General features: G+C 38.7%; 1 protein-coding gene across 3 annotated transcripts in view; it reads right to left on the bottom strand.

Annotated features, from left to right (window-relative positions):
- The window catches only part of LOC107747519 (E3 ubiquitin-protein ligase mib1-like), a 72,303-nt gene that overhangs the window by 1,665 nt on the left and 56,826 nt on the right, over window positions 1-13,812 (bottom strand). The window contains exons 14-21 of one of the 3 annotated variants that reach the window (XM_016562066.1): window positions 13,651-13,737; window positions 12,940-13,098; window positions 7,238-7,419; window positions 6,856-7,045; window positions 6,687-6,765; window positions 4,767-4,886; window positions 2,935-3,003; window positions 2,438-2,538 (exon numbers count right to left, since the gene is read on the bottom strand). In XM_016562066.1, coding sequence (XP_016417552.1) covers window positions 2,438-2,538; window positions 2,935-3,003; window positions 4,767-4,886; window positions 6,687-6,765; window positions 6,856-7,045; window positions 7,238-7,419; window positions 12,940-13,098; window positions 13,651-13,737 — 987 coding nt within the window. Of the gene's footprint in view, window positions 1-2,437; window positions 2,539-2,934; window positions 3,007-4,766; window positions 4,887-6,686; window positions 6,766-6,855; window positions 7,046-7,237; window positions 7,420-12,939; window positions 13,099-13,650; window positions 13,738-13,812 lie in introns of all 3 variants that reach the window. The other 2 variants (XM_016562065.1, XM_016562067.1) reach the window with 2 other exon arrangements.

The raw sequence follows: 13,812 nt of genomic DNA on the forward strand, positions 1-13,812 counted from the left end.
TTTAAAATATAATTGAAATTGATTTTACACACTTTAAGCAATATCGTATCGCATTTTTCTTCAATATCGCACAGCCCTACTAATAAGCCAACAAGTGCTCCTCTGCTGCTGTCTACTGGTTATAATTGTGATTTGATGTATTTTTAAAATTTTACACAAGTCTATAATATATATTTTGGTCATCCCATTAAAAATAACATTCAAACTGGATCATTTTAGAGATTTAAAGTGCTGGAAATAGTTGTGTGAAATGCTTGAAAGTCATTGAAAAGCGCTTGAAATTCTCTCTCAAAAGGTTGTACAAACCCTGCAATGAATGATGCAATGTATTCGACTATTTCTACCACGACACCATGGTTACAGTTAGATTTACCATTTCTAGCGCTTATGAGTTGAACAACGTGGTGGTCGTGCCAGTGCGACCGCTCACAAACATTACTCGCACCAGCAGACAAAATGCGACCATTTGGTTACAGTCTGGAGCCCTGCATAAGCAACGTTAACATGAATACTTGTAAAGACAGGCATTATGACATAATTCTGTGTTGTGCGAATGACACGGCACTCGTCTCCTTTCTTTTTTTTTTTGCATGTAACTAATGTAATGTTCATATATTTTTAAATAATAAATAATACATTACAGAATTGCGATTCATTCGATCTTTAGCATTTTATATCGATTATTGACCAAAAAAGCAATTCAATCAAAAATCCATGTTTTAACATCAATTCACCAGTGTTAATTTCGTTGACAAATAATTTTTGTCATAATTTTCGTCAACGACATTTTTCTCACCGACGAAAACGAGGCGATAATGAAATAAAACTTGTTTTGAATGACAAAAACCTTGATAAAAATCTATTGATATTTTCGTCAACGAATAAAAACGAGACAAAAATATTAGGCAGGGATGATTTGGGAAGAGATCCCGTCATATCTCACGCATGGCTAGGCATACATTTGAACTGTAACAGCCTATCGATCTCTCCGGTGGGACATAAGCTAGAATACACTTACTGCACGTCTCATAAAACGTTCAAAAAGGTCAATATGTGGGAGTAAGAGAAGAGCATTCATGTGGATAAATTTGAAAAGCATGACGACGCAAAAGCAAACTCAATTCAGTTCGGTTTTCTGAGCGCAAGCACAGAGAAAAGCGCCTCACACAGCGCACGAGTACTGAATTCAGATCTCTTTCACGTCGCATGAATAGAGAAATACCCACAAAATGATACCGAATTGTCCGTTTTGACGAGTATTCACGTAAACACACTCGGTTATGCTTAAGTGAAGGTAAACAGTTGGGAAAATATCGGATATGTATCAGTACATTGCATCAGTGCATTCGGTTTTAAAGGGACAGCAGCCTAATTTAGTTGCCGTTGTCTGTCATTAATGTTAATCAAGCAAACAAAAGAAAGACAGAAACTTACTCACTGCTCTTGACTGAATCACTTTAGTAGCCCTAATATCTGCTTGAAAGAATGTGGTAAGCAAGTTGAAAGAACGCATATTATATAATAGGGCTGGGATAAATAAATCAATGCATCGCGAAGAGAGAAATGATTCTGCACTCTAAAAAATGCTGGGTTAAATACAACCCAGTGCTGGGTAAAATAGGAACAAACCCAGCAATTGGGTTGTTTTGACCCAGCGTGTGGGTTAAATGTTTAACCCAACCTTCTGGGTAGTAACCCAACCACTGGGTCAAAACAACCCAACTGCTGGGTTTGTCCCTTTTTAACCCAGCGCTGGGTTATATTTAACCCAGCATTTTTTAGACCACTTACATTACTCAGCCGAACGCACAAGCGCTCTTCTTCGTGAGCATTTGAGTGTGCAGTTAAAAACTAGCCTAGAGCGCCATCTGCTTTTAAAAACTAAGCTCAGAATCGATTCGAGAGAGAATCACGATGCATTCCGAAAATCTCAGAATCGATCCATCGATTTATTGTCCCAGCCCTATTATATAACCATTGGTATTTCATTGAAAGCAGGACCATGTTCTTGTTTCTTTATGAGAAGTGGTTTTATATAATTTAAATACAAAAGGCATGGTGTGCGTCACAGCAGTTAAATCTGTCTATCATGATAAAACCATAATATCAACCTATATAATGAGTTTGGAAATTTTGGAGAAATGCTTAACAAATGCATTACACTGTAAATAAACCTATTAGATTTTAGTCTACTAAATCTACAGATTTATTCGGCTAAAATCTTATGATATTTAGTCGACTAAAACAAACAATTCAGATGACTAAAATATGACAAACTAAATGCCATTTTAGTCAGAAGACTATGAATAAGACTAAATCAAAATTTGCAGTCAAAATTAACACTGCAATGCACATATGCATGGCCAGGATTTGTAACCGAAGCATGGAGAAAACGAGTGAATTATTACACCCCCCTAATGTAAGCTGCGATGCTTACCTGCTCTTTAATATCCTGCAGTTGCTGTTGTAACTTCTGTACATCTGCATTGACATTAGTGTTGTCTTTGTCCCTCTGCAAGGCTGGGATATTTCCGCTGGCTGAAAGGCAAAGCAGAAACCACTGAGAAAAGTATCACCAGTTCAAATAGGTCAATCATGCAGTTGGTGAAAGTTGATCTCTGGGCCTCGGCATTTGCAGATCCCAGAGCCTTCTAACTTATCTAACAAGGAATGACTTGATGATTCTAGAAGTTTCGCGCCTGTTCTGACACTTTACATGGCTTATAAGGGGCACCCTGGTGCGGGATCAACCCACAGCACTGAATCGCAGCAGGCCGCAAGCAGGCCTATGGTCCCGCTTGACAGCCGCTCCTATTCGTGTAGTGCAGGCCAGAGAGAATGACGTATGCTGAGGTGGAGATATGGACTTTGAGCCCAAAGGAGCAGGAAGGAGTTGAGGCAGGAAGAACTTGGGGTGAGGAATAGAATACTTACACCAACTTAGTGCCAGATTGTTGGGCTGGAGAAGATCCTGCGACCCCCCTGCCATTGAGTTAGAGTCCCCTGCTGAGAAGCAACCAGTCACAGTGTTATGTAATGCATGCACCCCTGCTGTTGGCTCGGGGGCCAATCCAGCCTGGCCTGTGGCATATTCTAGTTCTAAATATTCATTAGAGGAAGCAAAGGGAAGAGCAAGTTAACGTAAGTTTTTGACACAGTTGTTGTGGAAGGGAGATCCTTTAAGGCTGCAGGACTATCCTCCTGTGGAAGTGACGACAGTCACTATTATAAAAGAAAGATTTTAAGTAGGGATGCACTGATGTGAACATTCTGGACGATATTAATAAGCCCCCAATTACAATAGCACCCAATATATATCCAATTTTGAAATTTAAACATTAGCAAAAACAGCCAATAAGCAATATAGTATCAATAAATCGTGCATCCCTAATTTTATGGTTTTCATTCAGTGGGAAAAAAAACAAAACAAAACACATTTACAGAAAAGGTTTTAGAGGCCGTAAGTGTTGAGAAGCCTGACATGGAGATATTTATGATGGATTAGTGTGAAATAAGACGACAGCCTGGTTAATTTTAAGCCCGACAAGTTGGGAAAAAATTTTATGGATACTCACTAAAGGGGAAATTGATGGCGGCATAGTGAGAGACATTTCTTGGCTTCAGGGGTCGGCTAGCAAGACTGGATCATTTCCACAAGGTCATTTAACAGTCCCCAAATCTTATTTTCCAAAAATGATGTAGAATCTGTCCGACAGCATCATTAGTGGATGTTTCCTGTGTTCATATTCAAGTTCTCTTTAGTGGAAATTAAAGTTCTATGCCCACGCGATTGGCCACAGCCTTCAGATGCCAGTTTATCAAGTCCTCTTTTAGAGTGAGGAGCCTCTTACATGTGGGGACTAAAGTGCTCTAATCTTTAAAGTGACTGAAGCAGAAGAGAATCCCATCTATGGTGGCATTTCTCTCTCATTGCTCCGTCTACATGGAGAAAAGGGGGGAGTGTGTTAGGTCTATACGGGATGCTGCTTTGGTTTTGTGTGTGTGGAAAAGTGGCGCCTTACAACAAACAGAGCTCAGGCACTAAAGACAGACCAAGATAAGAGCTAAAGGCTACATTCCTCTGTTGACTGGACTGTGTGCGAGTGTGTGTGTGTGTTTGTGTGGATCAGCATGTCTGTAGGTCAGCAGAGATGTCAGTGTGGATGGATGTGTTGGACATCTAAGCGAGGCTAAAAAGAAACAGATCCTCCTCTCTATAAATAAACACTGTAAAAAAGTGAACTTACACCAGTATCCCTTTGAACTCAAACTAAACCAACATAAAGAACATGGGCAGTGTCATGATCACATACAAAAGGAACGATGTTGTAACGAATAGTGGTGAATCACAACTCAAAATAAGATGGGACTAAAATAAATCTTGGATAGCCCCTTTGACGTGTCCAATTATAGAAATATGCTGTGTTCTCTGAAAAATTAATTTGGGGGTTCATTTTCACTCTTCCTAAAAATCCTTATAACTTGTAGCGCATGTTACGAAGACATTCCAGAGCAGTTACAAAGCTCATTCCAGGGTGTTGATATTATGCATTAAGAGGAGGGGCTACATGTCTGATTTGAGTCATGAAAACACATTTGGGAAATAACAGATTAGTCATAACAATGGGGAGAAAAATGTGTGTGGGCAATAGAAACAGAGAAGCACCAACCAAAGCCAACATAAATATTAAACATGAGAGACATGAGAACCAAGGCAGAGAGAGGAAAGAGAAATTAAAAACGGGAACGTGTGGAAGTTCACTCACTAAGGTCCTCATCATCAGTGGCATCCTCCATACCTTTCCCTCCACAGCACAAAACGAAGGGAGTGCGGTGCTCCACCACGGCCCGACACTGTACACACTTTTTCATCAGGCTGGCACAGTCTGCAGGAATACACACAAATGCAAACACACACAAAGTACAGCGTTAAGGCTTGTTCACACTGGGACGAATATCGCGCGCGATTATCGCCGACGTTTAACGCCTAGTGACTAAACAAAGGGCGCCAATGTGAGTTTGCACACCGACGCGCAAAACGCGAGGCGTAAAAGCATAATTTTTTTTCGGGCTCGTTTTTTTGGTTTGACGTGCCGCGTTAAAAACTGGCCGACCAATGAGATTGGCGCTTTTGTTCACGTGCCTGGAGCTGCTGAAGTTACAGTAAAATACGACTTGGTGGCGCTCAAGAACAAAACGGTCTTGCCAAGCACACATTGACACCTAACGACGAAGAGTAAGTAAGTAGACCAAGAAGATGCATCGAGGCAAGATGAATGTAGAGCTGCTGGTCTCACTGGTGTCTGAACACAAAGGCCTTTATGACAAACGCAACAGCGACTACAAAAAACTCGATAAGAGCGAGTTGTTATGGAGAGGAATTGCAGATCAAATAGGATTCGATTTGTACTGGGGTATTTCTGTTTTTCATTAAGTGCCATCTAATGTCAGGGAGTGAATTTGCACGTTCACTTGGCTCATCGCCAGCGAAAATCGCTTGGGTATGAACACAAAAGATGCGTCGAAAGACGTTGGCGATAAGCGCGTGATAATCGTCCCGGTGTGTACGAGGCTTAAGTCTCCTATTTTAAATTTGACAAATTTCGAAAGCCTCCAAATGATTAACATGATCAAAACTTTGAAAAACCTTGTGTACACAATCTACTACATGCTTTCTCTGTCAGCTGATTGATAGTTCATACTTTTGTAGAAAGTAAAAGGCTTTTTACCTATAACTCTAAAACGGTTCACCTTCAGGTCTGTATGCCTCTTTTTGCTGGGAAACTTTTACAGATTTTTAGTAAACGCAAGAATAACTTTTATTTTGTTAACAATATTTCAGGATGAAACAATTTACGTTTTTATATCTCCCAATAATATATCTTACTAAGATATATTATTGGGAGATACAGAGTGACAACTATTTTCTATTCAGTTTATGCAAGTAGTCGGCTAGATCTAATTGATTTACAAGCTATCAGAATTCCACGTTATTTTTAGGTATTTTTTTCCTCAAGTATGAACTCCATAATCTGCTATATTATACTATACAAGTCATGAAAGCCTCAATATGATCAATGTATCAATATGATACTCAATAAATACGCATATGCAAACTTAAAAAAAAAATATTTCAAAGCAAATGGTTCAATTACCAGTTCTATTTCAAAATACGTTTTTTTTCTGACTATTATTTCATATGCCAGGCTTTAAAGGGTTAAGTTAGCTTGTTAAATAGTCAGATAATAAAGTCAATACCCATAGAACAGGAGGTTGCAGTTTGAGTTTAAGGCAGAAAAATGGCAATAAAACCAAACTGAAAAGGAGGCTCTTGCTGACAAGTGATAAATATATTTAGAGAGAATGAAACTCGGGATCTGGTAGGAGGGATGTTAGCTGAGAGCAAACAATTCACTTAGCTTCAACCTAACCTCTAAGACATTTTCATCACTGTAATGTGCTTCAATCATTTCTGAGCTTCTGAGCATATCCACAAACTCATAGAAAATAACCAAAACAATCCAAGGTTTTTATTTAGCACAGTGGCTAGATTAACAGACAGTCATGTGATGTATGATATTCTGACAAGCTAGATGACAGAATGAGCTTTTTTGTCTGGATGAGAGAGTCACATGGGGTGATGAGAGAAGAGGTGTGGTGTGGGAGAAGAAAGCAAGCTGACTTACTCTCACAGGCGCACATGTGACCACAGGGTTGGAAAAGCACAGCTGCCTTTTTATCAGAGCAAACCACACACTCCTCAATCTGTGAGTGAAAAAAGAGAAGCGTTCACTATGGCACGTGAGAATATATGCATGCACAAAAGAAAGAAACTAGTGAGGTGGGTTTCTGTACCTTGGTTCTGGACTGGACCTGTTCCTTGCAAATGAGACACTTCTTGACGCGAGGCGAGCAGAGAGAGCAGGTAGCGATATGACCGCAGGGGCCAAAAAGCGTGTCCCTTTTCATATCCGAGCACACCATGCATTCCTCAAGAGTCTCATTATTACTGTTTACAGACGGACTACGGGAGCCAACCTGCCCACTGAGGACAAGAGAGGAAGAGAGCGAGAGAATAAAAACATCAATTGAGATATACAGAGATATAAAGTGCAAATGGATTAAAGGATGAATAGCAAAATTAATAATTAATGAATAGCAGGAAACGCATCATGAAGTCAATTTCAAATATCCGTAGTGCAAGCTTCAATATATCCCCTACTGGTTGGGCAGATACCTAGTCTTCTCTTTGTGGCATTTAGCTAGGGCCTTGCAGAGGCTTGGGTCAGGGCACAGGTCGAGAGGAGACTGGCCCTTCTTGTTACGGATGGTGAGGTCAGATCCATTGGCCGCCAGGAAGCAAGCAATAGAGGCTGCGCTCTTCTTCTCAGCCCCCTGAGTGCCCAGTCCCATAATTAACTGCGAAGATTCACCACAAACAGAGTCAAATACAGCAGATTAATATAGATTATCTATTAAAGTCACAATTAGCCATGTTAAAGTTTAATTCATTACACTATGCAATTAAAATGAGAACAGTTCAGAGTCTATAAAAAAAAAAAAAAAAATTTTTTTTTCTGATGAATCATAATTATATTTTCTGAATATCTATTTCTAATTCCTAGGAGAATACAAACTAACCTAATTATATAGAGCTAGTGTTTCTAATGAAAGCGTAACATTTCTTCTTTATAACAGACACCGTTTTCATTTCATCACTGAATGAAAATATTTTTAATGTCCCTCCATTGAAAGCCTATGCAACCAAAATGTTGATGCTTAAAGTTAAAGACACAGTTAGGGTGACCATATGTGCTCTTTTTCCTGGACACGTCCTTGCCAGGATTTCTATATTGCCTAAAATATCCAGGTTTTGGCTTCGTTTTTCTGTTTTCATACTTTTATAAGAGGTTTTTAAAAATGACCTTCGATTAAAAAAAAACAAACAAAAAAAATCGAACACTTAGGTAAAGGTGTATCTCAAATTTGTAAAGCCTTATCCAGGTCATATTTTCACTTTAAAACCAATAGGAAAAAAACAAAATATTATATTTTGCATACCGGAAAAGCCTATTTTTAGTTTTATTTTTGCATTGTGACATGCATGACAAGTGCATTTTAACCCCAAAACTGTCAATACTGTAATGCACCCAGACAATTTCCTTTAATTTTATTTAAAATTTAAATGCAACCAAAATGTTGATGCTTAAAAAAGTTAGACACAGTTAGGGTGACCATATGTGCTCTTTTTCCTGGACACGTCCTTGCCAGGATTTCTATATTGCCTAAAATATCCTGGTTTTGGCTTTGTTTTTCTGTTTTCATACTTGCTTTCGACTTGAATCTCGATCTGTCTGCGCAGCGCTGCTTCAAGTCGAACACAACACACATAATATGTACGCATATTTGCATCGCTTTGACCATTCTCTGTAGATCCCACCTTCTCACGTGCCACAATTGGTCGACTATGTACAATGTCTGCTCGTTATTGGTCAAACTACTTTTTGATTGCTTTATATGATGAACGGATTTAATTTAGGCCTTTATTCACACAAAAACACTGATCAATGCACATACATAGAGCTCATCAAATATGGTTATTCTTGCTTTACGTGCAAGAACAAATCTATTTGGTTGTTTGTGAGACACAAAAGGACAAACCTTATTGGTTCCCATGAACAGGCATCTTTGTGTATCTTAATTTGTGTCAAAGATAAATGAAAGTCTTATGGGTTTAGAAGAACTGAATAATGTAGTGATGTATGAAGCACTGTTCATGCATAAATCACTTTCAAACAAAGTAGCTTTCTGTTGGTCAGCACTGAGAATTTGAGTGACCAACTTGAACACAAACAAAATCTGCACAGGGAACTTTTTAGCCTTCATATGAAACTCCCGATAGCACAAATTTGTATTGAAATGACTGGATTTTACCCACAAAATTCCAAAGAGCAGATATAGATGTACTAACAGTATATTAGTTACAGTTTTTGATGGTGTTCTGAATGCTGCTTACTGGCCAAATCAAGAGTGTCAAGTCTCTAGCTCTTTAGAAATTGCTTGGGTCGGTAGTGCAAGGATATGGGATGTGGATGCCCATTTTATAATTCACCAGGTAAAAAAAAAAAAGTCAAATCATTTAACTGAAATCACTCTTAAGCAATATAAGCAACATTAACAGTGATGCTTGTCTTAATAAATATCACTAAAATAATCAGTAATTGACTTCTGTGTAAAGAAACACAAAAGGCCATACATGTCCATGATGTAATGTTGTAGATTAATCTGGAATGATAAATATAGACCATATTGAGCTAATAAAAGTGGGTAGATCTCGGCATACTGATTAATTCAGTGGAGTGTTTTAAATGGATTGCCTGACTCTGCTGCATGTGGTAAGTGTGATGGCTTGATAGAGAGAGAGATTTGTCACACTGTTTGTGTTAATAAATGGCTGACTGCTGGCCTGGAAGTAGCCTCCTGTCACACAACGCTTGATTTACGACAGTCGTGGAGAGGCGGTGATGTGAACTGGCAGGGCTGGGGTCAGGCGTAAGAGGAGCTACAAAGGCTGTAAAAGATAGGGTGCATGGGACCGGCATCGTCAGTCTGTCTGGTGTCAGACGTTATGGTGAGATTTTCTGACAGTTGATCCAGAGTGTATTGACAGCATAATGTGTTAATGAAGATAAGGCTGTGGGGATGGGGGGTCATAAGTGCTGCGGGACACCTAAGAAATGATGGCACTGATGGAAGAATTCAAGTATAACAGCAGCAGCGCAGAGAAAAACCTGCAGATCTGTTGTTCTGATGTAGTCCATTAGCTGTACCCTGTTTTTAAGTACTAAGTAAGTTAATACAAAACTTAGTATGGCTTCAGAAGACCTGGAATATGAGTGAATCATAAAGACTACTTTTAAACTACTGGCCATATAATGCTTTTATTTTTATTTTTTTTTGAAAACTTCAGGTCACATTTTATTGTAACTGAATGAGAAGTGCAACTGGTACATTTTGTGTTCTAGTGAAATGAGTAGCAAGTAAATGATAATTTACATTTCCTGATGAATTGCCCCTTTATGGGCTAAAATCTACAGACAGTAAACTATTACATTTAAATTTATATGAGTTGAAAAGCTATAAGAAGCTGGTGGTTGATGGTGTGAGACTGATCACATCAAATTTAGCCACATCATGACTAGCTTCGCTCGCTGATGTTCTGTATGAAGTGTTCACTCTCTATACTGTGTCACATTTGGGATCATTTACCTGAGAACATGGTATTCGTTGCATTTTAAATCTGCTCTGATAGAGTTCATTGGCTTGGTAATTTGACTGCCATCATTGTGCCAATGAATTATGAAGAGTGAGCATATAGTAATAGTCTCAGCCTCAGACGCCACGGCCACAGACCGTTGGCCGAATATCTGATGCATATGGCACACAAAATTGGAAAAACTTCAGGAGTTTCAAACTCATCATTGGATTGGTTGAATTATACAGGATTTCTGGGAGACGTGCGTGTCACGTTCTTTAAGGTTCCGCCTGGAAACAAAGATGCTGTGATGCCAAACCCTTCATGGAAGAAGAAAGCCGTCGTGTTTACAACTGTGACAATGAGCGCTTATCAGGATCAACTAAACGCTGGATTTTCAAAAGTATGTGAAGTATGTAAAGTTCGTGGAGTTTTACACACTGGTCTGTTATTGTAGGGCCATGCCCCTAAACATGACGCGGCACAAAACAAACCATGATTGGTTGCTTTACCTGTCAGTCATATGGCCTCTTGGGCAGTCCTTGGCCATTCAAAGCGGCTAAGGCTCCAAGACCTTCTGCCATCAGTCTGAAGGTCTGGCTACGCGAGATTAATATAGTAAATGTCTTGATTAGACTTATGTCTGCCAAAGCTGTCTTCTTTCTACTTTCTCTCTTCCCACTCAATTTTCCACAAATATATGCAATCCCAAGAAAAGCGAAGGGATAATCAGGGGAGAATGTCTCACCTGAAGGATTGTGTAGTATACAGGACGCTGGACTGCAGAGGAACTGTGGCTCATTTGGCCGGTTACTCATGTGACAGCAGAAAAATGGCTCTTATAGCAAAGCACAATCTATCATTGTTAACACAGGGAAAAGCCTGAGAAAAGCCCTTACAGTTGCAGAGTATTTAAACTGCCTCAGTGTTTTACTAGGGTTGGGTTTTGACTCAAATTTCGATTTCAATATCGATTATTCTGGATACATATCAGGTACAGTACATGCCAAATTTTCTCAAGGAAAAAAATCTCTTAAAAACTAATACTATAAAATATACATGAGAGTCAGTTGGTACTACATTATAATACTGAAGGTTAAAATTGACTGATTTGTGCTGTACAACTGCTTAAATTGCACTTAATGAAGTTTTTATAATTAGGTTACAATTACTTCAGTTAGTTTTTTGGAAATATAAACATTTAAATAGTGGCTGTCATAAAAACTTGGATTGATTATTCAAACATAAAACATTAAACAGAAAAAATTATAATGAATGTTATATGGTGCGTATATTTAGCTAAATGCTCCTCTCTACAGTTTATTTTTCTGGCTGACTAACGAGTTTATGATCACGGAATATGTTTTTTCTGAGGTAAATGTGACGTTACGTGACATTGTTTACAAGCAGTTATATTGACGTCTTTGCGCGGCTGAAACACTGATTGAGCGATTACATGAGACAGGATACAACTTGTAAAGTTGTACTCTTTCTTTTAACTTACCTTCGGATGTTTAAGTCATGATTATTTTGTGCTGAAACTGGTATTAATGTGGAGGAGATGATCAGTTCACGTGCGCCTCGCGCTTTTGATCTCTGTTGATCGAGGCGCTAGAGCAGCGATCTGTCACTGTACATTAAACAGTGCATAAACGGCATTTATTGTTTGAATACTGCAATACAATGGACATAAATTGAAATCTGAGACTTTGTTTCATATTAAAAGTACCACCGCACAATGCTTATTGCGATTTATTGGATGGGAGGTGCCCTTCAACGTTCCGTTCATTAACTGAAAACAGGCTAGACTAATCGATTCTTGGGATTTAAGAATCGATATCGTTTCGTAAAAATGAGAATCGATTAAAATCGATATATCGATATTTTTACCCAGCCCTATGTTTTACTACTTATTACTTAGAGCTCTTTTTGTGGGATCTGTGTCATTGTTTGACGTAAAAGTTCAGTTGTTTGAGTGGTGTGAAAGCAATTTTGCAAATTCAGGAAATCGCAATCAAGTTCAATTGAAAAGGTGGTTTGGAATATGGTTAATGCTCCTGATCACACTTGCATCTCTGAGTAAATCATGTTTCATAAAATGATAATGTTCATTGCATGGAACGGTGGTTGGATGTTTTCTTTAGGATTCTACAACTGCAGAGATGCACAGAGTATGACAACAAAATGTATCTGTAGGGTCCTATGATTTCTGTGATGTGAAAAATGTGGAGAGAATCGTGGCATCAAATCATAAAAATGGAATTAACAGTATAACATGGAATGAAAAAATGTTGCAAACTTTTAATAAATTGTTGTTAAATTGTATAAGTTTCATTATTTCAATTAATTAGACATGCCTGAGAGATCACTGAAATTTAATTTAACCATTAAAACGGAAAACCAGAAAAATTCAAATGGAAAAAAAAACGGAATTGGAGAAAAATAAAATTTGGGGAAAAAATAAAACAATTCATAGGGCCCTATATAAGTAATATTTTGTCTTGTATGCTTTTTTTTTTTAATAATAAAAAATAATAATAATTGTGGATCAATCCACCATTTGCAATTTGATCCCACCACTTCTAATGAAGTACACTGCACTGAAAGTGTTTACTACATGATATTGTTAACTTAAAGCTTTTATTGAGAACACTTGTACTGTTTATATACTTCTCTGTACACACTGTGTTTTTGGAGGGCTCCCAGGGCTCCACTTTGCTGACGTCCTGCATGTCCTGAAGTTGGCGCAGCTGGGACAGAGTGTGGTGACGCAGGGCCTCATGCAGTGGCGTGTCTCCATCCTTGTCTTGCACATCTAACTTTGCCTCAGCTCGCACCAAGAGCTGGACACAAACAAAGAGGACTGAATTTAACCAGTGTGTTCTCAGCAGTGGTGGATTTAATCATGCTCATGTTCACTGATGCAGATGAACAAGCTAACAATGACATCTAAAGCATGTGTCAAATTTCATTATGTATGCATATGACAAAAATAAGATGGTGTAACGTGAGACACAATAAGAATGTTTTGTTTGGTTATTACTTGAGAATCTTTCTTAATAGACCATGCCAATACAGATGCTTTGAAATAAGGAAAGTTGCACTGCTCTTATATGACCACAAGATGGCACTTTAGCTTCCATTGTGTCCCCTATTCCACCCCCATACCTCTCCTGGCATAGTCCAGATTGCTCAGGACTAAATGAATTCAATTGGAGGGGATAAATCTGCAGCAGAACTCCCTGCATTTATATCTTAAGCTGGGGCACTTAGCTACATTGCTTCATCAATGCGTTTGTGTTGAGCAGGAAGCCAGAACCCTGGGTGAGGGGTGTAGATGTCAAACACTGAATGGAAATGAACAGAACAGAACAGAGGAAGACAGAACCACTTACTCGCACTATCTGGGTGTGCTGGCGTTCTACAGCAAGATGCAGTGCCGTCTGCTGGTTAACATTCTGTATGTCCAAACTGGCATTTCCCTATGGAAAGAGCAACACAGAGAAAGAAAAAATCATTCTGTTGTCCTCAAATAAATGCTTTAAACTTTAACCATT

The sequence above is a fragment of the Sinocyclocheilus rhinocerous genome, unplaced genomic scaffold (genome assembly GCF_001515625.1).
Source record: "Sinocyclocheilus rhinocerous isolate Xijiao unplaced genomic scaffold, SAMN03320098_v1.1 scaffold48, whole genome shotgun sequence".
Classification (NCBI taxonomy): Eukaryota; Metazoa; Chordata; class Actinopteri; order Cypriniformes; family Cyprinidae; genus Sinocyclocheilus; species Sinocyclocheilus rhinocerous.